The sequence below is a fragment of the Cnephaeus nilssonii genome, assembly GCF_951640355.1.
Source record: "Cnephaeus nilssonii genome assembly, chromosome: 4".
NCBI classification, from domain to species: Eukaryota; Metazoa; Chordata; class Mammalia; order Chiroptera; family Vespertilionidae; genus Cnephaeus; species Cnephaeus nilssonii.
The window spans coordinates 15,986,177-16,010,965 of NC_137075.1; the positions used below are offsets into that span (position 1 = coordinate 15,986,177).

Below are 24,789 nucleotides of genomic sequence, written 5' to 3' on the forward strand. Positions count from 1 at the left end.
TGGACAAAGTGGGGCTGTGAGGGAAGCCTGGGTCCCGGGTACTAGAGGGAAGCCAGTGCTGGCACCTGGGGGAAGGAAAGCCTATTCTTACATGAATTTTGTGCAACAGGCCTCTAGTTCATAATAAAAATTCATAAATTAATAATAAAATGATAAGCATTCTAATACAAAGACTACAAATAGTCAATTCACATAAAATAAATAGCTATGATCAATAAATATATGAAAAGATCTTCCACCTCATTAGTCATAAGAAATACAAATAAAAGGAACACGTGGCTATCAATTTTGACCTTTCAAATTGGAAAAGATACAAAGACTGGTACTAGGCACTGTTGGATAGAGAGCCAAGGACCAAGAATTCATATACTCTGTGTGAGTATGAATTTGAACAATTTTTTAAAAACGTAATTAAATTTATTGGGGCAACATTGGTTAATAACATTATATAAGTTTCAAGTGTACAATTCTATAATACATCATCTGTATATTGTGTTGTGTGCTCACTACCTAAAGTCCAGTCTCCTTCCATCATCATGTATTTGATACCCTTCACCCTTTTCATCCTCCCTCCTCTCCCTTCTGGTATCTACCATACTGTTATCTGTGTCAATGAGTTTGTTGTATTTGTTTGTTTGTTGCTTTCTGTTTTATATCTGCCATATGAGTGATATCATATGGTTCTTATCCTTTTCCTTCTGACTTATCTCACTTAGCCTGATACTCTCAACATCCACCCATGTTATCACACATAGCAATATTTCATCATTTTTATAGTGAGTAGTATGCCATTGTATACCTGTACCACATCTTCTTTATCCAATCATCTATAGTAGGACACTTAGGTTGTTTCTATGTCTTGGCTATTGTGATTAATACTGAAATGAACTTAGGGGTATATATACCTTTATGAATAAGTATTTTCAAATTTTTCTGAAGAGGAATTGCTGGATCACATGGTAGCTCTATTCTTTTTTTTTTTGAGGATACTTCATACTGTTTTGCATAAAGCCTACACCAATTTGCATTACCACCAGCAGTATACAAGGGTTCCCTTTTCTCCACATTCTCTCCAACATTTGTTATTTCTTTCTTATTGATAACTAGAGGCCCGGTGCATGAAATTGGTGCATGGATAGGGTCCTTAGACCTGGCCAGTGATCAGGGCTGATCAGGGCCTTCCAGGTGCCAGCATGGGCCTTCTTTCGTTCCATTATGCCCCCTGGTGGTCAGCGCACATCATAGTGAGCTATTGAACTCCCGGTCTCTGGGTGAAACTCCCAAGGGGATAATTTGCATGTCCTATATAATAAAGAGGTAATATGCAAATTGACCCTCACACCCTCACACAATATGGCCGCCCCCATGTGGTCAAAGAAGGCCGCCCCCATGTGGTCAAAGATTGCCGCCACAAGATGGCTGTCAGGAGAGGGCAGTTGGGGTCGACCAGGACTGCAGGGGAGGGCAGTAGGGGGTGACCAGGCCGGCAGGGGAGGGCAGTTAGGAGTGACCAGGATGGCAGGGGAGGGAGGGCAGTTGCAGGGGACCAGGCCTGCAGGGGAAGGCAGTTGGGGGGGACCAGGCCTTCAGGGGAGGGTAGTTAGGGGTGACCAGGCTGGCAGGAGAGGGCAGTTGGGGTGACCAGGCCAGCAGGGGAGGGCAGTTGGTGGGGACTAAGCCTGCAGGGGAGGGCAGTTGGGGTGACCAGGCCAATAGGGGAGGGCAGTTAGGGGCGACCAGGCCGGCAGGGTAGGGCTGTTGAGTGGGACCAGGCCTGCAGGGGAGGGCAGTTAGGGGCGACCAGGCCGGCAGGGTAGGGCTGTTGGGTGGGACCAGGCCTGCAGGGTAGGGCAGTTAGGGGCAACCAGGCTGGCAGGGGAGGGAGGGCAGTTGCAGGGGACCAGGCCTGCAGGGGAGGGCAGTTGAGGGCGACCAGGCCTGCAGGGGAGGGTAGTTGAGGGGGCCCACACCAGCAGGGGAGGGCAGTTGGGGGTTACTGGGCCAGCAGGGGAGGGCAGTTGAGGGCAACTTGGCGGGCATGGGAGAGCAGTTGGGGGTTACTGGGCCAGCATTGGAGAGCAGTTGGGGATGATCGGGACGGCAGGGGAGGGCAGTTGGGGGCAATCGGGCCAGCAGGGGAGCAGTTAGGCATTGATCAGGCTGGTAGGGGAGTGGTTAGGGGGTGATCAGGCTGGCAGGCAGGCGAGCGGTTGGGAGCCAACAGTTCCGGATTGTGAGAGGGATGTCTGATGGGTCCCAGATTGGAGAGGTTGCAGGCTGGGCTAAGGGACACCCCCCCCCCAGTGCATGAATTTCGTGCACCAGGCCTCTAGTTAGGTAGGTAGATAGATAGATAGATAGATAGATAGATGATAGATAGTCATTCTGATAGTTATAAGGTGGTATCTTATTGTAGTTTTGATTTGCATTTCCATTATAGCTACTGAGCTTGAGTATCTTTTCATGTCTGTTGGCCATTTGTATGTCTTCTTTCTTATAACGTAGTTTGATGTTATGTATGACAATGCAAATCTTTGGCATTTTCACTTCCAGGTATATAACCTGAGGCTATATTGGACAAAGATATATCAAGCAGAAGCTAGCTTTTTAAACATGTTAAATATACTAATTCCTTTGTTACAATGATCCATGATGTGGAGGCCAAGCTTTAAACACAGATATCTACAGGCTATTTTTCTCTCTTTATTTATTATTTTTTTAAATATATTTTATTGATTTTTTACAGAGAGGAAGAGAGAGGGATAGAGAGTCAGAAACATCGATGAGAGAGAAACATCGATCAGCTGCCTCCTGCACACCCCCTACTGGGGATGTGCCCGCAACCAAGGTACATGCCCTTGACCGGAATCGAACCTGGGACCCTTGAGTCCGCAGGCCGACGCTCTATCCACTGAGCCAAACCGGTTCAGCTATTTTTCTCTCTTTAAAAAAATTTACAATTAAGGTATATTTTATGTACAATAAATTTCATCCTTTTTAGAGTCCTGTTCACAGAGCTTTGATAAATGCATCTGGATTATCACCATAATCCAGAATAGCACAGCTCCATCAACTGCAAAAGGAAGTAAAGTAACCCAAAAATATGTGAAGATTAAACAACATACTACTAAAAAATGACTGGGTCGAAGATAAAATAAAAGGTGAGATCAAAAGATATAGAGACAAATGAGAATGGCAATACGATATATCAAAACTTCTGGAATGCAATATCAGTAAAAGCAGTAGTAACAAAGAAGTTTTTATCATTAACCACATGTATATGGGCAGTTAATTTTCAACAAGAATCCAGGAACATACAATGGAGTAAAGAAATTTTGGACACAGTCCTATCTCAAGAAACAAGAGAAATCACAAGTTAACAACCTAATATCACATCTTAAAGAACTAGTAAAAGAAGAACAAAAGTACCCCAAAGTCAGCAGAAGAAAGGAAATAATAAAATTAGAGCAGAATTGAATGTAATAGAGAACAAAAAGACTATATAAAAATAAGTACAACAAAGAGCTGGTTCTTTTTTTTAAAATATATTTTATTGATTTCAGAGAGAAAGGGAGAGGGAGAGAGAGAGAAACATCAATGATGAGAGAGAATCATTAATTGGCTTCCTCCTGCACGCCCCCTACTGGGGATCGAGCCTGCAACCCAAGCATGTGCCCTTGCCTGGAATCAAACCTGGGACCCTTTAGTCCGCAGGCTGACGCTCTATCCATTGAGCCAAACCAACCAAGGCAAGAGCTGGTTCTTTGAAAAGATTAATAAAACTGACAAATTCTGGCTAGACTCACTAAGAGAAAAGACCCATATAAACAAAATCAGAAATGAAAGAGAAGTCACCACAGACATCACAGATATACAAAGGATCATACTAGAATATTATGAAAGACTTTATGCCACCAATTTAAATAATCTAGAAGAAATGGATAAGTTCCTAGAAATATATAACCTTCCTAGACTAACTCATGAAGAACTGGAAAGTCTAAGTAGACCAATCAGCTATGAGGAAATTGAAACAACCATCAAAAACCTCCCCCAAAAGTAAAAGTCTAAGACCAGATGGCTTCACCAGTGAATTCTACCAAACATTCAAAGAAGATTTAAAACCTATCCTTCTCGAACTCTTCCAAAAATTTAATGAGGCTAACATAACCCTGCTACCAAAACCTGGCAAGGATAACAAAAAAAAAAAAAAAAAAAGGAAACTACAGACCCATATCTCTGATGAATATAGATGCAAAAATCCTAAATAAAATACTAGCAAATCGAATACAACCATAAAAAAAAGACTACATCAAGATCACTTGTTCATTCCAGGGGCACAAATATGGTTCAAATTACACAAATCAATGTAATACACCACATCAACAAAAGAAAGGATAAAAATCTTATAATCTTATCAATAGATGCAGAAAAAGCAGTTGAGAAGAAACAACATCCATTTATGATTAAAATGCTAAGTAAAATGGGAATAGAAGGAAAGAACCTCAACATAATAAAGACCATATATGATAAACCCTCAGTTAATATTATACTCAATGGTGAAAAACTGAAAGCCTTTCCTCTAAAATTGGGAACAAGACAAGGATACCCACTCTCACAACTCTTATTCAACATAGTTCTGGAAGTCCCAGCCAGAGCAATAAAGCACGAGAAGGAAATAAAAGGCTTCGAAACTGGGAAGGAAGAAGTAAAAGTGTCACTTTTTGCAGATAACATGATTCTGTACATAGAAAACCCTAATGACTCTACCAAAAAAACTATAAACAAATACGTGAAGTTGCAGGATACAAAATCAATGTACAAAAATCCACTGCCTTCCTGAATACTAACAATGGAACTTCAGAAAAATAAATGAAAAAAGCAATTCCTTTTACAATTGCAACCAAAAGAATAAAATAACCTAGGAATAAACTTAACAAAGAACATGAAAGACCTATATAATGAAAACTACAAAACATTATTAAAAGAGATTGTAAAAGATATAACAATTCGGGGGTCTTCATGCATTAGAAGAACCAACATTGTTAAAATGGCCATGTTACCCAAAGAAACATACAGATTTAAAGCAATCCCCATCCAAATCCCAATGTAATTCTTTAAAGAAATAGAACCAAAAAAATCATCAGATTTGTATGGAACCACAAAATACCCCTGAATAGCCAAAGCAATCATAAGAAAAAGGAACAGCGCTGGAGGTATTATGCTACCTGACTTCAAAGTATACTACAGAGCTATGATAATCAAAACAGCATGGTATTAGCATAAAAACAGACACACAGATCAATGGAACAGAAGTAAGATCCCAGCTATAAAACCACATGTATATGGGCAGTTAATTTTCAACAAGAAGCCAGGAACATACAATGGAGTAAAGAAAGCCTCTTCAATAAATGGTGCTGGGAAAGCTAGAAAGCAACATGCAAACAAATGAAACTGGGTTACAATTTGTCTCCATGTACAAAAATTAATTTTAAAATGGCTCAAAGACCTAAATATAAGATCTGAAACAATAAGTTACATAGAAGAAAGCATAGGTACTAAACTTATGGACCTTGGTTGTAGAGACCATTTTATGAACTTGACTCCAAAGGCAAGGGAAGTAAAGGTAAAACTAAATTAATGAGATTATCCTATGTAATAAAGAGCTAATATGCTAATTAGACCAAACTTCGGAACAACCTTCCAACCACCAGTGGGCGGGGGGCGGGGCCACAGGGCCACGAGGCAGCCAGGGCTTCAAGGGCCTAGCCTTGCGTGAATTTCATGCATTGGGCCTCTAGTTTCAAACCAAAAAGCTTCTGCACAGCCAAAGAAATGGACAACAAAACAAAGAAGCAGCTGACTGAATGGGAGATGTTATTTGCCAACAATAGCTTTGATAATTGTTTAATATCCAAAATACATAAAGAACGAATAAACTCAACACCAAACAAACAACCCAATTAAAAAATTGGCAAAGGGCCTGAACAGACACCTCTCCCAAGAATACATACAAACAGCCAACAAGTATATAAAAAGATGTTCAACCTCACTAGCAATTAGGGAAATGCAATTCAAAACTACAATGAGATACTACCTCACACCTGTTAGAATGGCTATTATCAACAAGACAAGTACTAACACATGTTAGAGAGGTTGTGGAGAAAAGGGAACCCTCATTCACTGCTGAATGTAGACTGGTACAGCCACTATGGAAAACAGTCTAGCAATTCCTCACAAAATTAAGAATAGAGTTACCATATGACCCAGCAATCCCTCTTCTGGGTATAGACCCTAAAAACTTGAAAACATGTATTGGCAAATATATATGCACCCCTACATTCATTGCAGCATTATACACAGTGGCCAAGACATGGAGATAATCAAGGTGTCCTTCAAAAGAAGATCTGATAAAGAAGATGTGGTACATATAAACAATGGAATACTACTCAGTCATAAGAAAGAATGAAATACTGCCATTTGTGACAACCTGGATGGACCTTGAGAATATTACACTAAGTGAAATAAATCAGGCAGAAAAAGCTAACAACCATATGATTTCACTCATATGTGGGCTATAAACTGAAATTTTGGACACAAACAGCGATATGATGGTTGCCAGCGAGAAGGGAGTGGGTGGGTGGGAGATGGAGAGCTAACATGTGGTGACAGAAGACGATTTGACTTTGGGTGGTGGGCACACAGTGCAATATACAGATCTTGTAACATAGATATACATCCCAATAAATTTAATAAAATAAATAAACAAACAAACCTTATCAACAGAGTAGAACAGTCCCATCATCCAACAACGTTCCCCATGTCCCCATGCCACTTTTAGTGAAGCCCAGCACTACACCTAGCCTCTACATCTACTAATCTAGAAAATGTCATGTAAATGGAGGCATACAGTACATAGCCTTTCAGTTATGGCTTTTTTCACTCAGCTTAATGCATTTGTGCTGCATCTGTGATGTATGTGTCAGAAGTTTGTTCCTTTTAATTGCTTAATAGTATTCCATGGTGTGGCTGGCCCACAGTCTGTTTATCTGGCTAAGGGACAGAAGTTGTTTCCAATTTTTGGAGTCACTATAAACATCTGTTTACAGGTTTTTGTGATTTTGATATGTAAATTGTCTTTTGTTGAATCTCTCTAACATCTTTGAAGCCCTCTTTTCAATGATATGTTTTTATTTCAAGTGGAAAATTACTGAATAGAGGGCAGAAAATTAGGAATTCTAAATCTCATTTCACTTTGCCACTGGCTTCCTAATGATTCTGGACAAGTGGCCATTCATTGTCAAATCTCTGGTGAAGTCCTCAGGGTTCTCCAGATGAGAGAGCCAAGCGTCCAGTAGAATTGGATAGGGTCCCACGACTGCATTCTCTGCTCTTATTTACAATCCAGGCCTCTCCTTTGCCTCTTGAGCCAGCTTTGCTCCTGCAGAGTTTGGCTCTTCTCTTTTCTCCATGGTGGGATAGCCACTTTCTGGCTCTATCCCTGGCTGAACCAGACCTGGACATCGGCCTGCTCACCTCCATGACTCAGCTGCCTGAGCACGTGGCCCGCAAATTTCTGGCTCCTGTCTTGGCACTGTTTGTGCTCACAGCTCATAGCATTTCTTCTAGGCACTTCTCATCCAGGCTCCATCTCTGCTAAGCCCCTTCCCGCATGAATGAGGATTGTCAAGTATAGTTGTTTACCTGGACCCACCCATGGTCTGCTCACTTTCATACAAGGATCATGGTAAGAGAAATAGTGGGATTAAAGATAATATGTAAAATTATGGGGTTAAAGATGGTGTGTAAATATGGCAATGTTGACCTGCAAGTGGGTTATGAAGTTGGCTTAAGTGTTTGGCACTGGGAAAAGAGTTCATGTCCGTGGGAAGCAGGCATTTAGACAAGTCTCTTTAACAAATCTCCAGAGTTTGGCAAATGTGTTCAGCTAAAAATAGACCGAGGCAGCCTGTCTTCCTTGCGTTTTTATTGCAACATGCAAAATATTACTGAGAGGAAGGTTATGAGTTGAGGAAGAAATGTTTGAAAAAAATGCATGATTTTATCCCAAAAAGTAATAATCCTAACAATCTGTCTGAAATGCTTCCAAATGAACTCTGAAGAAAAACATTTATGCGTTGGAACATGGTATTAGGTTGCAACATTCTAACTTACTCAGGGTTTATTTTTCTTTAAAAAAATAAGAGTGAAACATCAAACAATGAGTCTGACTTAAGAAAAGTGTTTTTTATACATTATTAGCATCCTGTGGCTGCAACAGTCACTTTTCCCTGTCCTACAGCCTGATGCTCACTTATTGCAGTCCTTATCACTCTAAGGCATTTCACTTTGCCCTAGTCGTGGCCATAATTACAATGTGTGTGCTGTCCAATCAGTTGCTCAAAGTCCTGGAGAAAAATGTGTTTCTTTAAGACCAGTCCGATTTGAAAGTGGCTGTCTATTGGGGGTGACTGCACAGAAGATACCAGAAAAGCCTGGGATCTCACAAGACACTCCCCTTACATCCAGGCTGACAGATAAAATCCTAAAACCCTATGGTTAAAACCTCGTGGGACTTTATGAGTTTGCTAAGTGTTATGGACTGAATGGTGTCTCCCAAAAATTTGTACACTGAAGCCCTAACCTCCCAGTACCTCCGAATGTGAGTATTTGGATAAGGACTTTAAAGAGGTAATTCAGTTAAAATTAGGGTGGGCTCTGATCTAATCTGCCTGGTGTCCCCAGGAGAAGAGGAGATTAGGACACAGACACACACAGAGGGAAGACCATGGGGAGACACCGGAGAAGACAGTCATCGACAAGCCAGGGAGAGAGGCCTCAGAAGAAACCAGCCCAGCCCACTCCTTGATCTTGGATTTGTAGCCTCTAGAACTGTGAGGAAATAAGTTTCTGTTATTTGAGCCAGCCAGTGTGTGGTGCTTAATTATGGCAGCCCCAGCAAGATAAAGATGATCCTCAAATAATGTCATTTTGTTCAACGTCATTTCATTGGAGCGTTGATGAGATGCCATAAGAACTAGACTCTTGTCTGTGTCCGTTAGCCTGTGGTAAAACTGCTTCTGCTACCCTTCACTGCAGTTCCAAGAATTTATTGAAGACATTATGTAAGGACATACTGAACAAATTTATAGAGTTTCAAGGGAGGTAGGAGAGGAAGGGAAGACATGTATGCAGTGGTTCCCTATACTGGGCACCCTCATTCAGCAGCTCCTTGAACACCCACCATGAGCCAAGTCCTGTCCTAGCTGCAGTGAACAGACACATCCCTGCCCTCAGTCAACTCTCCCAGGAACCTTGTTAAAAATGCAGACCAGCACCCACTGAGTCTGCTAATTCCCAGTGGGTGCCACCCACTTCCCTGGGTCACTTCTATCCTGATGAGAATAGGATATTAGATCCTTCCTCACTGCACATTCGAGAAAAGGAAATAAACAGTGTAAGCTTCTGTAGCTGGTGTGGAGGTCCCTTGGGACAGAAGGAAGAGGAAGCCAGGGATGGGAGGGGCTAAGCTTCACCTACTCCACAAGGTAGACTGAGGGCTGCTCTGTTGGTAGGGTTGGTAGTTTTTAAGAAAGCAGCTATTAATAATGTTTCACAGGAAAATGTCAGTAAGAAAATACAAAATTATGGTCACATAGAAAGAAGAGCACGCATGAACAATGTTTGCAAATAGAAAGGACTGAAGAGAATTCTGCTGCCGTCAGTTATTTTGAAAATCTCTCCTTCCTCATCTCCTAGGTAGGAAGAGGTAGGCATAAACTACTCAAGTCACTGCCTTAAGGCACAGGCCTAGGTGTGCTGCAAAAAGCCTGGACTACAGCATTAGAAATTGCCCCCAGTCTCTCCCACACCCATTTGGTGGGCTGTATTAAGAAATAACAACATTGGACTTTGCAGAGTGACTTAGAGTTTGCACATCACCTTCCCAGCAATCCTGAGGGTAGAGGATGGTCTGATGACCTTCTTTTTATGGCTGGAGAAGCTAAGGTTCAGAGATGTGAGTAGTATGTCCAAGGATACAGGGCTGGTAAATGATGGGTGAAGAAATGAGAATATGGGCCCCCTGACTCCCAGTTGGGTGCTGTTTCTATCATGCTGGCTACTGGTTCTCCTGGTCTAGCAGTTTGAATAGCAATTGGCATTTAACTGTCCAGTGAATACAGAGCTAGGATCAAGGTTCTGCTTGTCAAGAATGAGTGCACCACTTTGAGTGGTGCCTCCCATGATCCCAGGAGAGGATGTACAAGTTTATTTAAAAGGTGTCATCTCTACTTACATTTGCAATCTTAGTCTGCACACGAATACAACAGTTTACTAGGTTTATAGAGTTGAAAGATGGTGGCCAGGTAAAGAGACAGGAGAGCATCGGTTTATATGGTAAGGTATGTGGCTGTGAAAAAACTAATTAATTAATTGATTCAATCATTTACTCTTATTCATTCAACAAATGTTTAGTAGGTGCCTCAGTGTCGGCCATTGCTTTGGGTACTAGGGATCTCACAGTGAGCAAAACCAAAACCAGTGCTTGCCATCCACTAATAAAATGTCCGGTCTAATGGGGAAAAAGAGACATTTATCAAATGTATCGTTTCAATCTGAGATTTTAGAGGAAGGACAACAGCCAGGGAAAGCTTCCGGAGGAAACAACATTTGACCTGAGTTCCTAAATGGGAAGTGAACTCTGGGAAAACATCCAGGGTGTGCAAAGACGGAAGGGAAGCTTCAAGTGGATTACACTAAAATATGGCTTTTAAATTGTGTATTAATAAATTAAAATGACTTCTAGAAAGAACGTGCAGTGGGAAGTCAGAAATAATGTGGAGGCTCCAAAACAGGAACTTACGCCAACTCCTCCATATCCTCCCCTCCCCTGGGGCAAGGCAGCCCGTTTTTATTAACTATATCTTTACAAGCAGGATCAAGTATAAATGATATCCCGCCATATTTACTGGTACCTTGGGTTTCAGAAAGGAGCCAGCTTCTAGGAATGAGTGTTTGGAAGGTAGTGAGTTCAAACTTAAACCGACTGACTTCCAGTTTCTGGTCCAGCATGTACGAAGCTTGGAAATCATCACTCTATCTTAACAAGTAAAAAGCTGAACAAACTGTAAAATCAACAACTCTTAGATCCATAAGAGAAGTGAGGTCACAAGGCTAACTGCTGCTCCCTAAATTGAAGACACTGACAGGCAAATACAGAGAATCACACTTAGCAAAGCAGCAATCTCCATGGGAACCAGTGCTGGTGGGGATCTGGACTATAATTGGTGAATACTGCTACAGGCTCAATGTGGACAACTTTGAGTTAAAAACTCCAGGGGGATCAAGTCACCAGGGATGGGGGACATTCTTTTGTGAGTTTATCTCCTAGATACCTACCAGGTTCTCATAGTGAATATCAGAAAAATTCCCTGGCAGGTGGAGCAGAAAAGGAACTATTTTGAAATATCCTAGAGCACTGTGTTCTTTTCAACAAGGTCTGCCCTCAAGAGAAACTATTCAAACAGAGCTTCACTGACCTGGAGAAGGGAAATACCCAACTCCAGCCCATTCTAGCCATCCTACCCCATCCAGGGTTTGGGCAGGGTTACTGAGAAGCACATGTGAAGTTCACCGTCTGGAGGACAGGTTCACTAAGGACTGAGACCTAACCGAGGGCTCTAAAACACTTCCCCTCCCCCAATGCCTGCAACCACATCACCCAAGCCTAATTACAGCAGTTCCTTTCACCTAGTACATCATGCCTGGCTATCAAAAAAATATTACAAGACATACACATAAATAAACCTAGACACAGACATTACAATCTTTACAAAAATAACTGGCTTATTGATGTAAAACACAGAACCATAAAATTCCTAGAAGATAACATAGGAGAAAAAGTCATACCCTGGATGACCTTGGATATGGCTGTGACTTTTTAGGTACAACACCAAGGCATGGTCCATGAAAAAAAATAATTAATAAGCTGGACTACATTAAAATATAAAATTTCTTTTCTGTGAAAGACAGTGTCAAGAGAATGAGAAGACAAGCCACAGACTAGGAGAAAGTATTTGCAAAAAATACATCTGACAAAAGATGTTATCCAAAATATACAAAGAACTCTTAAAGTTCAAGAATGAGAAAACAACCCCATTAAAAATGTGCCAAAGACCTTACCAGACACATCACCAAAGAATATCTACAGATGCTAAATAAGCACATGGAAAGAAGCTCCACATTATAAGTCATCAGGGAAATGCAATTTAAAACAATGAGATGACACCTCACCCTATTAGGGTGGCCCCAAATTCAATACACTGACCACACCAAATGTTGGTGAGCATGCGAAGCAACAGGAACTCTCATTCACTGCTTGTGGGAATGCAAGTGGTACAGCCACTTTGGAAGACAGTTTGATGTTTTCTTACAAAGGAAACGTGATCTTTTCATACAACCCAGAAATCTCACTCCCAAAGTGAGATTTGGTATTAACCCAAAGGAGTCCTTCAGTCAGTGAATGGATCAATAAACTGTGGTACATCCAAACAACGGAATTTTATTCAGCACTAAAAATAAGTGAGCTATCCAGCCATGAAAAAAAAAAATGGAGGAACTTTAAATGCATATTACTAAGTAACCTGCAGATCTTCCATTTACCAACATACCTCTGAATATAAAGGTATGTTTCAAGTTTGAAGGCATAAAAAGTGTGCAGAATGGCCCCCAACTGTCTCCCTAAAGGATGGGAGGCTGGTTAGTTATCCACCAGATCTCATCCTTAGCAGGAGCTGAACGTGGCCCTGAGGCTGTTTATCCCCAAACACCTTCACCATGCACTGGCATTACTGTTGCACTCACCTGGTTCAGTGCACTATTCTCACCTGGGGTACTATAGCGGCTTCTAACCTTAAGTTTATTTTTCATACAACTCATTATGCTCATTGCTAAAGACAGAAGTTCTTTAAGTGTCATTTTGAAATATAAAAACATATTTTCTTTTCCATGATTTTTCTAACAAAGTACCAATTATTTCACCTGCTATTCAACATCCTTTATTACCTGTCCCAAATCTAACTTTCATTGACTCTCTTCACTTGTGCTCCCATCAATTTGGACCAAATCACTTCCAAGATTGTCTTTTCTTATATTTTTTGCTCATGCTGTTATCTTCTTTTGGAACGGCTTCTCCATATAACCACTTCTTAATCATACCTGTATCTTAAGGCCCTGCTTAACCATTACTTCCCCCATGAAGCTTTCTTTGAACATTTTAGCTAAAAGGATGTTTTCTTTTTAAGTCATTCATTATTTTTTAACCTTAAGAAAGAGGGGCAGGGGAGGGAAAATATAAGCCAAAGAATTTATATGCAAAACCCATGGACACAGACAATAGTAGGGTGAAGGCCTGGGCATGGGAGTGGGGAGGAAGGAGGTCAGTGGGGGGAAAGGAGACATCTGTAATACCTTTTTAAAAAATCTTTATTGTTGAAAGTATTACATATGTACCCTTTCTCCTCCATGGACCTCTCCCAGCCTACCCCTGCAGCCCACCCCAGGCCTTCACCATCCTATTGTCTGTGTCCATGAATTATGCATATATGCAAATAAGTTCATTGGTTGATCTCTTCCTACCCACCCACCTTTCCCTGCCTTCCCTCTGAGATTTGACAGTCTGTTAGATGCTTCTATGTCTCTGGATCTATTTTTGTTCATCAGTTTATGTTGTTCATTAGATTCCACATATGAGTGAGATCATGTGGTATTTATCTTTCTCTGACTGGCTTATTTTACTTAGCATAATGCTCTCCAGGTCTATCCATGCTGTTGCAAATGGTAAGAGTTCCTTATTTTTTACAGCTGCATAGTATTCCATTGTGTAGATGTACCACATGTTTTTAATCCACTCATCTGCTGATGGGCACTTAGGCTGTTTCCAAATCTTAGCTATTGTAAATTGTGCTGCTATGAGCATAGCAGTGAATATATTCTTTCTGACTGTTGTTTCTGATTTCTTAGGGTATATTCCTAGAAATGGGATCGCTGGGTCAAATGGGAATTCCATTTTTATTTTTTGGAGGAATCTCCATAGTGTTTTCCACAGAGGCTGAACCAGTTTGCATTCCCACCAGCAGTGTACGAGGGTTCCCTTTTCTCCACATCCTCACCAATACTTATTGGATCCAGCAATACATTAAAAAGATCATATACCACAACCAAGTGGGATTTATTCTAGGGGTGCAAGGCTGGTAAATATCCAAAAACCAGTAAATGTGATACAGCACATTAACAGATTGCAAGACAAAAATCACACAATCATATCAGTTGATGCAGAAAAAGCATTCAACAAAATCCAACACTCTTTTTTTTAATAAAAACTCTCAGCAAAGTGGGAACAGAGTGGACATAACTCAACATAACAAAAGCCTTATATGACAAACCTACAGCCAACATCATACTCAATGGGCAAAACCTACTAGTAAAACAATTTCCAAGAACAGGAACAAGACAGGGATGCCCACTTTCACCATACCTATTTGACATAGTACTGGAAGTGCTAGCCATAACGATCAGACAAGAAGAAGAAATACAAGGCATCCAAATTGGAAAGGAGAAAGTAAAACTGTCATTATTCGTAGACAACATGATATTGTACATAGAAAACCCTAAAGACTGCATCAAGAAACTATTAGATTTAATAAATGAATTCAGCAATGTAACAGAATAAAAAATTAACACTCAGAAATCTATGGCATTTTTATACACCAATAATGTACTCACAGAAAGAGAAACTAAAAAAACAATCCCATTTACCATTGCAACAAGAACATTAAAATACTTAGAAATAAATTTAACCAAGGAGGTAAAAGACATACTTGGAAAACTACGGGACATTGAAAAAAGAGGATAAAGGAAGATATTCACAAGTAGAATATACTGTGTTCATGGATTGGTAGAATCAACATCATTGAAAAGCCCATACTACCCAAAGCAATCTATAGATTCAATGCAATTCCTATTAAAATACCAATGGCATATTTAACAGATCTAGAACAATACTCCAAAAATTTATACAGAACCAAAAAAGACCCTGAATGGCTGCAGCAATCTTGAGAAAGAAGAACAAAGTTGGAGTAATTACAAAACCAGATTTCAAGTTATACTACAAAGCCACTGTAATTATAACAGCCTGATACTGGCACAAGAATAGGCATATAAATCAATGGAACAAAACAGAGAACTCAGAAATCGACCCAAGCCATTATGCACAATTAATATTTGACAAAGGAGGCAAGAGCATACAATGGAGTTAAGGCAGTCTCTTCAATAAATGGTGTTGGGTAAATTGGACAGATACATGCAAAAAAATGAGATTAGACTATTAACTTATACCATACACAAAAATAAACTCAAACTAAACTTAAATGTAAGACACGAAACCATAAAAATCTTAGGAGAAACCATAGGCAGCAAAATGTCAGACATCTCTCTTAGCAATATTTTTATTGATACTTCCCCTAGGACAATGAAAACTAAGGAGAAAATAAACAAATGGGACTACATCAAAATAAAAAGCTTCTGCACAGCAAAAGAAACCATCAATAAAATAACAAGAGAGCCTACTACATGAGAGAACATATTCGCCAATGATACATCCAATAAGGGGTTAATCTCCAAAATTTATAGGGAACTCATACAACTTAACAAAAGGAAGATAAAAAATCCAATTAAAAAATGGGCAAAGGACCTAAATAGACACTTCTCCAAAGTGGACATACAGAAGTCCCAAAGGCATATGAAAAAAAGTTAAAAGTCACTAATCATCTAAGAGATGCAAATCAAAATGACAATGAGGTGCCACCTCACACCTGTCAGAATGTAAAACTTTTAACAATAAAGATAAATTTTTAAAAACTCTTCTATACGGCCCTAGCCGGTTTGACTCAGTGGATAGAGCGTGGGCCTGTGGACTGAAAGGTCCCAGGTTCGATTCCTGGTCAAGGGCATGTACCTTGGTTGCGGGCATATCGCCAGTAGGGGGCGTGCAGGAGGCAGCTGATCAATGCTTCTCTCTCATAGATGTTTATAACTCTCTATCCCTTTCCCTTCCTCTCTTTAAAAAGTCAATAAAATATATTTTTAAAAAAACACCTCTTCTATACGTTCTTGTATTACAGTTAACTATTGGATGCTTTATCTCCATGATTGCACTGTTTCTTAAAGGCATGAACTATGTCAAATTGTATCAATATGTCATTTATAACTAAAATTTAATGATTGTTACTAGTTGTTATTCATGGTGCAACTGCTTTGCACATATTTTTTTTAAATGTATTTTTATTGATTTCAGAGAAGAAGGGAGAGGAAGAGAGAAGTAGAAACATCAATGATGACAGAGAATCATTGATTGGCTGCCTCCAGCACATCCCACATTAGGGATTGAGCATGCAACTAGGGCATATGGCCTGACTGGGAAACAAACGGTGACCTCATGGGTTGACGCTCAGCCATTGAGCCACACTGGCCGGCCATGCTTTGCACATATCAAACATCCACAACACCCCTTGAAAAGGGGGAATATTATTAGGCACTACATACCAATCTCGCCAGAGGACTGAGGCCTAAGGAGGCTGAATGAGGTTACACAGTCAGCCATTGTCACAGCTAGAATTTGAACTCGGGCCCATGAGGCAGGATCTTTGTTTAATTCAGTGCTGTATCCTCAAAACTTAGAAAAGTGCCAGGCACATGAGTAAGCTAGTAAATTGTGTTTCCAAAGCACAATCTCTTCAACGTTATATAATCAGTAAATATTCTACTATCATCATCATCTTTAAAAATGAAGAATATTAGTGGCTGTTCTCAACATTAGCTAAATAGTATTAAAATTGACTTAGTACCTGTTACTGACAACTAAAATGTAAAATTACTGACTTAAAAATATATGTTGAATATTAAAAATGTAATTTGTTGATTTATAGTAACACTAGAGGCCCAGTGCATGATTGAATCATGCATGTGTAGGGTCCCCTGTACGCTTTTGCTTTTGATCACGGGGAGCTGGGTGCCTGTCTGCTGGTGCACCAGGCCATTCAGAAGCCTCCCGCGTGGCGGAGGCTTCTGAAAGTCCTGGTGTCTGAGCGGACAGGCATCCAGCTGCCACGCTTTCACTTTCGATCGCTGGTGCACCAGGCCTTTCAGAAGCCTCCAGCGTGGCGGAGGCTTCTGAAAGGCCTGGTGTCTGAGCGGAAAGGCATCCAGCTGCCACGCTTTTGCTTTTGATCGCAGGGAGCTGGGTGCCTGTCTGCTGGTGCACCAGGCCTTTCAGAAGCCTCCGGTGCGGCGGAGGCTTCTGAAAGGCCTGGTGCCTGAGCGGACAGGCACCCAGCTCCCACGCTTTTGATGGTCCGTGGCCGCTGAGGGAGGCTACCCTGCTGTTGAGAGGCGCAGGGGGCGGGACTCCCACCCCCTGCGCCTCTCATTGGCCGCTGAGGGGGGCTGCTGCGGACACCTGGCTACCCTGCCGTTGAGAGGTGCAGCTGGGTGTCCGTGCAGGCCCCCTCAGTGGCCGCGGATCTGGCCTTGATCTGGCCGTTCAACAGCAGCATAGCCCCCGTCAGTGGCAGCGGATCCGTGCCTCTCAATGGCCGGATAGGCCACCCTGAGTCCCGCCCCCCAGCCTCCCGCCGCCCAATCGTGGGCGTAGCAGAGTGATGGTAATTTACATGTTACTCTATTATTAGATAAGATTGATGGCTTGAAATATAACCATAATATAAGGGAACATGGTAATCTGTAGAATTCAGTGCATTACAAATTTTATCTTCACACCCTATCAGGCATGAGAACTCCCAGTATCCAGATCTTGATTTCTAGATGCCATTCTTTTAAAAAAGGAACTAGAGGTCTTTGAAGAATGGTTGATTCCAACATTGGGCAAGGAAAATACAAGATGAGCCCAAAGTATCCTGTCACGTAAGAAACTAAGGACATGCTCATAAGCGGATGGAAATGCTAAAAGAACATAGGAACCAAATGGAAGGAATTCCCACTGGCCAGGTATAGGACAATTTATGCAACAACAAAAAATATAATGGATTATAGCTCATGAAATAAATATCCATGGCTCCATATAGATATAATAAATTGAATAAATAAATAGATGGATAGGAGAGACATCTTTTTCGTACATTACAAATGCAACTAATGAATGTAGAAGGAATAATAGAAATATAATATGGCAATTAGGCAGTAATAATTGTTGCAGGGAAGAATCATCAGTGGATGCTAAGATTGGTGTGCAAAGGCATAATGAGAAAAAATAGGAAGTTTGCATAGTCTCATAGTATCTCTCTAAAAATACTTATTAATACAAAGGGGAAAATAGTAATGTTACAGTAGGAAACCTGGGTGATATCAAAGTGCAAAAGGACAGTAGACATCATGTACTTCCAGCTATTGACGCACTAAGAAGGACATAGCATCAGCTGTGTGTTTTTCTTGCCAAAAATACATAACCCCAATATAATCATGAACAAATATCAGACAAATCTAAATTCAGGGACATGCTTCAAATATCTAGCCATACTTTTTGAAAACTCCAGTCATGACAGCAAGGAAAGATCAAGGGACTGGCACAGATTGGAGGAGACAAAGGACACATGACAACCAAATGCAATGTGAGATCCTGGACTGGATTCTGGACTAGAAAAAGAACACAAGTGGGACAGATGGTGGAATTCTATTAGCATTTCTAATAGGTTTATACATTAGCTAATAACTAAGTATACTCTGGTTATATAATCTATACTAATAAAAGGGTAATATGCTAATTAGACCGGGTCGACCGGACATCTTCTAGACATCTGACTTACTTCCGGACAAAGCCACGGTGGCGGGGGCCAAGGCAGAGGTGGTTAGGGGTGATCAGGCCAGCAGGAGAGCAAGCAGTTAGGGGTGATCAGGCCAGCGGGGGAGCAAGCAGTTAGGGGCGAGATCAGGCTGACACAGGGGAGCAAGCACTTAGGGGGCAATCAGGCTGGCAGGGGAGGGCAGTTGGGGGTGATCAGGCCTGCAGGGGAGGGCAGTTGGGAGCGATCAGGCCAGCAGGGGAGCAGTTAGGGAGCGATCAGGCCGTCAGGCAGAGTCGGTTAGGGGCGATCAGGCAGGCAGGCAGGCAAGCAGTTAGGAGCCAGCGGTCCCAGATTGTGAAAAGGATGTCTGACTGCCAGGATCGGGCCTAAAGTGGCAGTCGGACATCCCCTGAAGGGTCCCAGATTGGAGAGGGTGCAGGCCGGACTGAGGGACACCCTCCCCCCCATGCACAAATTTCATGCATGGGGCCTCTAGTATGTTGATATTAGGGGAATCTGACAGGAGGGTTTATGGGACTCTATTTTTGCAACTTTTCTGTCAGTCTAGAATTATTTTTTAGAAAAAGTTAAGAAAAAAGGTCTTATATGTTTTATTAAATGCCCCCCCCCCAAGATAGAGCCTTGATAATTTATCCAATATTACAGAAAAATCTGAGGAGGCAGTAAGTTTAGATCTTGGTTTACAGAATCTAAGTTGGAGTTTTAAAAGACCCTTGGTGAAGTGTCCCGTACATCCACGTCACTCTCAGGTGAAAAAAGTAAGGCCCAGAGAAGTGTCTTGGGCAAACTGGATTTAGAACCTGATTTTTTTATCTCTCCATTCATTTTTACTTCTCTTTATGACACTGCAGGACTCAAGTCCAAAAACTCCTTCAGTTGACTTAATTTATTCAATTTAATCTAAATTTATAAAGTCTTCTTACAAGAAATGTATATTCTAATTTCTAATGTGTTTATAATCAAATTATGAAAATCTTGCTCAAAAAGAACATAATGTTTTGCTTTTCATAAAAAATTTGGTAGCAGTTTGAGAAGCTAAAATAAACTTTGACTATAAGATTTAAACTTAGTTCAACTAAACTTCACATCAATTTGATGAGCTCAAAGTTTGATTAAAATGCATTGTTCTCTTGGTTAAAGCCACCCTTTTATGTCTTCTCATGTGCAGCTTCTCTCTAGCTGGATTGTTTACACACACACACATGCACACACACACAACCACTCATTAAAGCATAAAATGGGTCATTTTATTACATTTGGTATAATTGTCTGAGATGGCTTCATGATATCATCATGGTCTATTAGAGGCTTGAACAAGACAATGATAGTCTTGGCATTCAGCCCATGTTTTCCTCTCTTTTTATTGCCTGTATGATTTCTGTTCCTCAACAAAACCAGCAATTCCCTCCTCCCCCCCCCCCCCACAATGTCTGGACTGTGCATTTAGCAGATGACTTTGTTATACAATCATGTTTAACAGGATTAGACTAGATCATTGCATTTTAGGGATTCCTGACTATCACAGCTGTTTCTTCTCTGAAATGTTTTCACTCTATTAATGTGTACAAGATACTCCTGGTCAACCATAATTTCCCAATGAGCACCAGTGTAGAAATCTGATCACATCTATTTTTTTCTTTGTAGGAAAAAGAATTTTGGTACCAGAAATGAAAATATTTATGATTCTTATTTATGTATGCGTACCGATGACAATGTTTATTGTTTAGAAGTCTAAAATAACTGAGTGGTTAAGCAAAATTATTCCAAATATTGTTTCTACAATAGAATCTCTATATTTCTCAAACGAAATCTCTCATGTCTTTCCGTTATATTATACTCTTCTCAGGACACCAGATCAAAATTCCAGAGTCATCTTTAACATCCCCTCTTCTTCCCACCCCACCTCCTCTATTTTTCATCACAGCCAGTCATTACCAAGTCTTATCTATTTTCCACTTACACTATTTTGTCAGTTCCTTCCTTTAAATTGCCATTGTTATCTTCTTAATTTGGGCCTAATTTATAAGAAATTAAATACCCCTAAATGGCTAAGGGAGAGGAAAGAGCACTTTTCATTTCTGGTACCCAGTAAATCACAGTAGTAAGATATGGGAGAATTCCCTTATGCTTCATCTCCCACTTAGGGTGGGTGAGTGGTGGAATCATTTCATAGCTGGGCAGCAACCTCATGATATTAGGAGAATCCTCTAGTGAGGGTCCAGCCACAGGAATATTACGAGTGGTTTTCAGCCAGTAGGGTCTCTATATCTATGTTCTTACTCTCATAGTCTTATGGGTCTGGGGCAGGAAAAGTAAATATCATACTATAATGTAAGCTTGGGGATTATGAAAATTGAATAAGCAAAATAAATTCATATAAATCAGTGTGCTTAAGAAAAAGAATACCTCCAAAATAGTCTGTTTTAAAATTTGTTTGAAGAGCCGACATTTATTGAACTATGTTCTATATATTCTCATTTTAACTAAAGACATCATTTCATTATATAAAAATTAAATTTCATCTTTATACCAACATATTATTATCTTATTTTACAGGACTAGGAAATTGAAGTTCAGAGAAGTTAAAAAATTGTCTCACTCGTACACAGCTGGAAAACAGTGAAGTCAAGTTTTAAACCTATGTCGTCCATCTCCAGCATCCTAGAATGCATGTTTTCAAAATCTTAGGCAGCCTAACATACCTGTAAAGTTAAGCAGCTTTGATTCTGTTCATGCTCATCAGATTGATACTCTTTCCTATTGTAAGCCATTTCACAACATTTTATAAAAAACCTTCTACACCTAAAAAGTGCAAGCACACAACCCAGTGAAGTAGGTATTATTGGCCCCATAAAACCAGAAAAGAAAATAGGAGCTCTGAGAAATCAAATAACTTGTCCACTGCCACAGCTCATCAGTGAGGACTGGGGAGCCGGACCCAGGCAGTCTGACGTCCCTTCCCTTGCTCACAGCCTCTCTGCTAAATGAGATTAAGTCCGAATCTAGACGTGACTGCAAGATTAAGGTTTTCCGCCTTTGTGGAAATGGAGGCTTGAGAGCTAAATGGAATTCATTGATAGAAAAATGAGGGAAGTGACATATCTGATTCCTGAGTTATGCCTGCAAATTTCAAATCTGCTCCGCTTGTTAACAGAATCTATTTGCCTGCCTATTAGCCAGTCTCCTCTTGATATGGCCCCGGGGACTTGGTGTCAACATAAAAAGGCTTTTCTGAGTGGCATTCTTTTTGTGGGATGAGTAGCAGGGAAAATGGTATAGGATCATAAATCACAAAACACCTATATTCCCCTTTAAGAGGCAGAATCTGGACCAGAACCAGTCTACTAATAAAGAGGAACTCTGAAAACCTCACGACTATCTTGAGGAATAAAAATTCAACTTAGTGGCCTTTGGTCTTGCCTTAGTGAAGAACATTTACTTGACATACAGATGGCTATAACACAGCATTTACATCATCAGTCCCTCTAAATTGAATCAGCCACAATAGATAAAAGTGTTTTCTAGCAAATGGCCTCAAATGACCTTTTATAATTGTTAAAATGAGATGAAAAAGACATAATTAATAAATAGCTTCTCTGTTCCCTGTGCTACTCCTTCTTCTCCCCCCTTCACTGAAGGAAATATTCCTTGAGAGAAAAGTTGTTTCCTATTTCTCTCCTCCCTGGCAATTTTTTTAGAAGACTTCAAAGGAAGTCGGTGGACTGGCTCTTTAATGGATACTCCCTTTATTTCTTTACCTAGTATAAGGCACTGCTTAATGAATAGCAATAACTTTCTAAATTAACTGTTTGTCTAAAATTGCAACCCAGGAGTTGAATTTCATTAATTACCCTGACATATTTTGGGAAGAAATTACATAGAGGATCTAAATTTTGGATCATTTAAAATAGAACATATTACATGTCAGATCCTCCCCTCAAATAACAAAAACCATCATTGATTAGACTAGTATAGTATGACCTACAAAAATAAATCTAATGAGATGCTCTTAAAATTGCTGTAGGAAGGATGCATTCATATACAAATTTGTATAAAATGTAATATTAATCCATGTTGAGCCCACTATAATGTCTATGCTAGTGCCATGAAATATTTCTGGCAAGTTTATAAGAACATGTTGCAGGATCCTTTTTGCCTGATCCCAGAGGGGAAGAGAAAACCGAGTCAGTGATTGGAACGCTGCCCCAAATCAGAAAAAGCTCTACTACATATGGAAAATACTCAATTAGGGGAGGGGCGGTGGAAAGAGACAAGGCTTTCATAAAGAGTTGAAGCTGTCAGTTAACTATTAATGACTTCTAAGTATTTATTGAAACCATCTTAACATAACCAACATAAAAGTGAAAATTGAACCATAAAACCAAGAAGTCTAATGTTCTCTGCTAAAAATCCTGATTACTGAAACAATTCTTTAAGACCAATCCATATTTTCATATGACATGCCCAAAAGATGAATGGTAGCTCTCTGCGTTATGGATTTCCATGAGTCCTCAGTATAAATTAGGTAATCAAAGCTGGTTAATAATATAATGATGTATGTCAATTCTAATTGAAAAAAAGATAGTTTATTTCTGTTGCAAACCAGTTAATTTTGCTTCAACTTTAAAATATCCAATCTATCTTTGGAAAGCCCACAATATACCTGGAAAATACTTATGCTCTAAAAATGTGAGCTTTATGACAGAAACATTGAGGTTCATAAGTTAATTAATATGAGATCAGAAAGGAATTATGGGATTAAAAGAAATTGCTCTAGAAAGGTATCTGTCTTTGTCAGTGGAGACCAAATTGCTGAGGGGTTTCGAAAAAAACTTCGGTTGCAAAGTCGGCAAGTTTTATGTCCAATGCAGTTTTTAAAAGCCATCTTGCTTTTCTTGACAGGAAAGGGAGTGTTTGTTTTGTCTTCCTTCAAATTCTCATGAAAGTCACTCTGGAATCCTACACCAAGAACCTGTGCAGTGGGTAAGCTTAGCCTCCGCTGTCTGAGAGAGCTGCTTACGCAGGAGGCATTTCCCAGAGAGTGGGCTCTTTCTAGGAGGTGAACTCTACCGAGGGAAGAGAAAGAAAATCTTACCTGGGTAATCGTTCTTGTCTATGTCCGAGTCTCCTCTTAAAGTGTAGCCAAAGCCAGAAGGGATAGCCTGTGATGCCCACACTCCTTGCAAAATTTGGGAAGCCTTGGTGTTCAAGCCATGTCTGTTCCCGTTGTAAATGAACACTTTGCCTCTTTGATCCTGGCCTGCAAAGGGCGCACCAATGGCAACATCTACAGAGACACATGAGCGTATTTTTTAAATAAAGAAGAATGTTTTGAAATAGAATTAAGTGCAATCAAAGAGCAGTGCCATACAGTCTAAAGGGCTTATTGTTTCCCATGAAATTCGTTGTAGCGCAGCAAGAGTAAGTTATTTGTTGTCTTTTCTCCATTCACCATAAAAGGTACAATACAATAAAATCTCGATATAACAGATTAATTCAAGGGAGGGGGTGTCCATTAAAGCCAAAAGTCCATCTATATATATAAAAGCCTAAACGACCGGCCAACACACAATGACCACCAGGGGGCAGACACTCAATGCAGGAGCTGCCGAGCAACAGCAACTTTGCAGAGTGCCCTCTCGCACTCTGGGACCCCTTGGGGGATGTTGGACTGCCAGTTTTGGCCCCATCCCCACAGGCCAGGCTGAGGGACCCCACCTGCCAGAAGGACCCCGCTCACTCCACAGATGCCCTTCAAGCCCCAGTGCTGCCCCAGGTGCGGCCAGCTGAGGAGGGATGGTGGGAGTTTGGCTCCAGGGTGTGTCTGGGCCATCTCATCCAGTCCCGCCCTGCCAACCACCTTCTAATTAATTTCCTTTCAATGTGCAAGAATCAGTGCACTGGGCCTCTAGTT

At 40.6% G+C, this 24,789-nt stretch overlaps 1 protein-coding gene across 1 annotated transcript in view; it reads right to left on the reverse strand.

The window, feature by feature from the left end:
• ITGA8 (integrin subunit alpha 8) overlaps positions 1–24,789 on the reverse strand; it is a 209,382-nt gene that overhangs the window by 85,556 nt on the left and 99,037 nt on the right. The window contains exon 13 of the mRNA XM_079769464.1: positions 23,971–24,162. Within this exon, the coding sequence (XP_079625590.1) occupies positions 23,971–24,162 (192 nt within the window). The remainder of the gene's footprint in view (positions 1–23,970; positions 24,163–24,789) is intronic.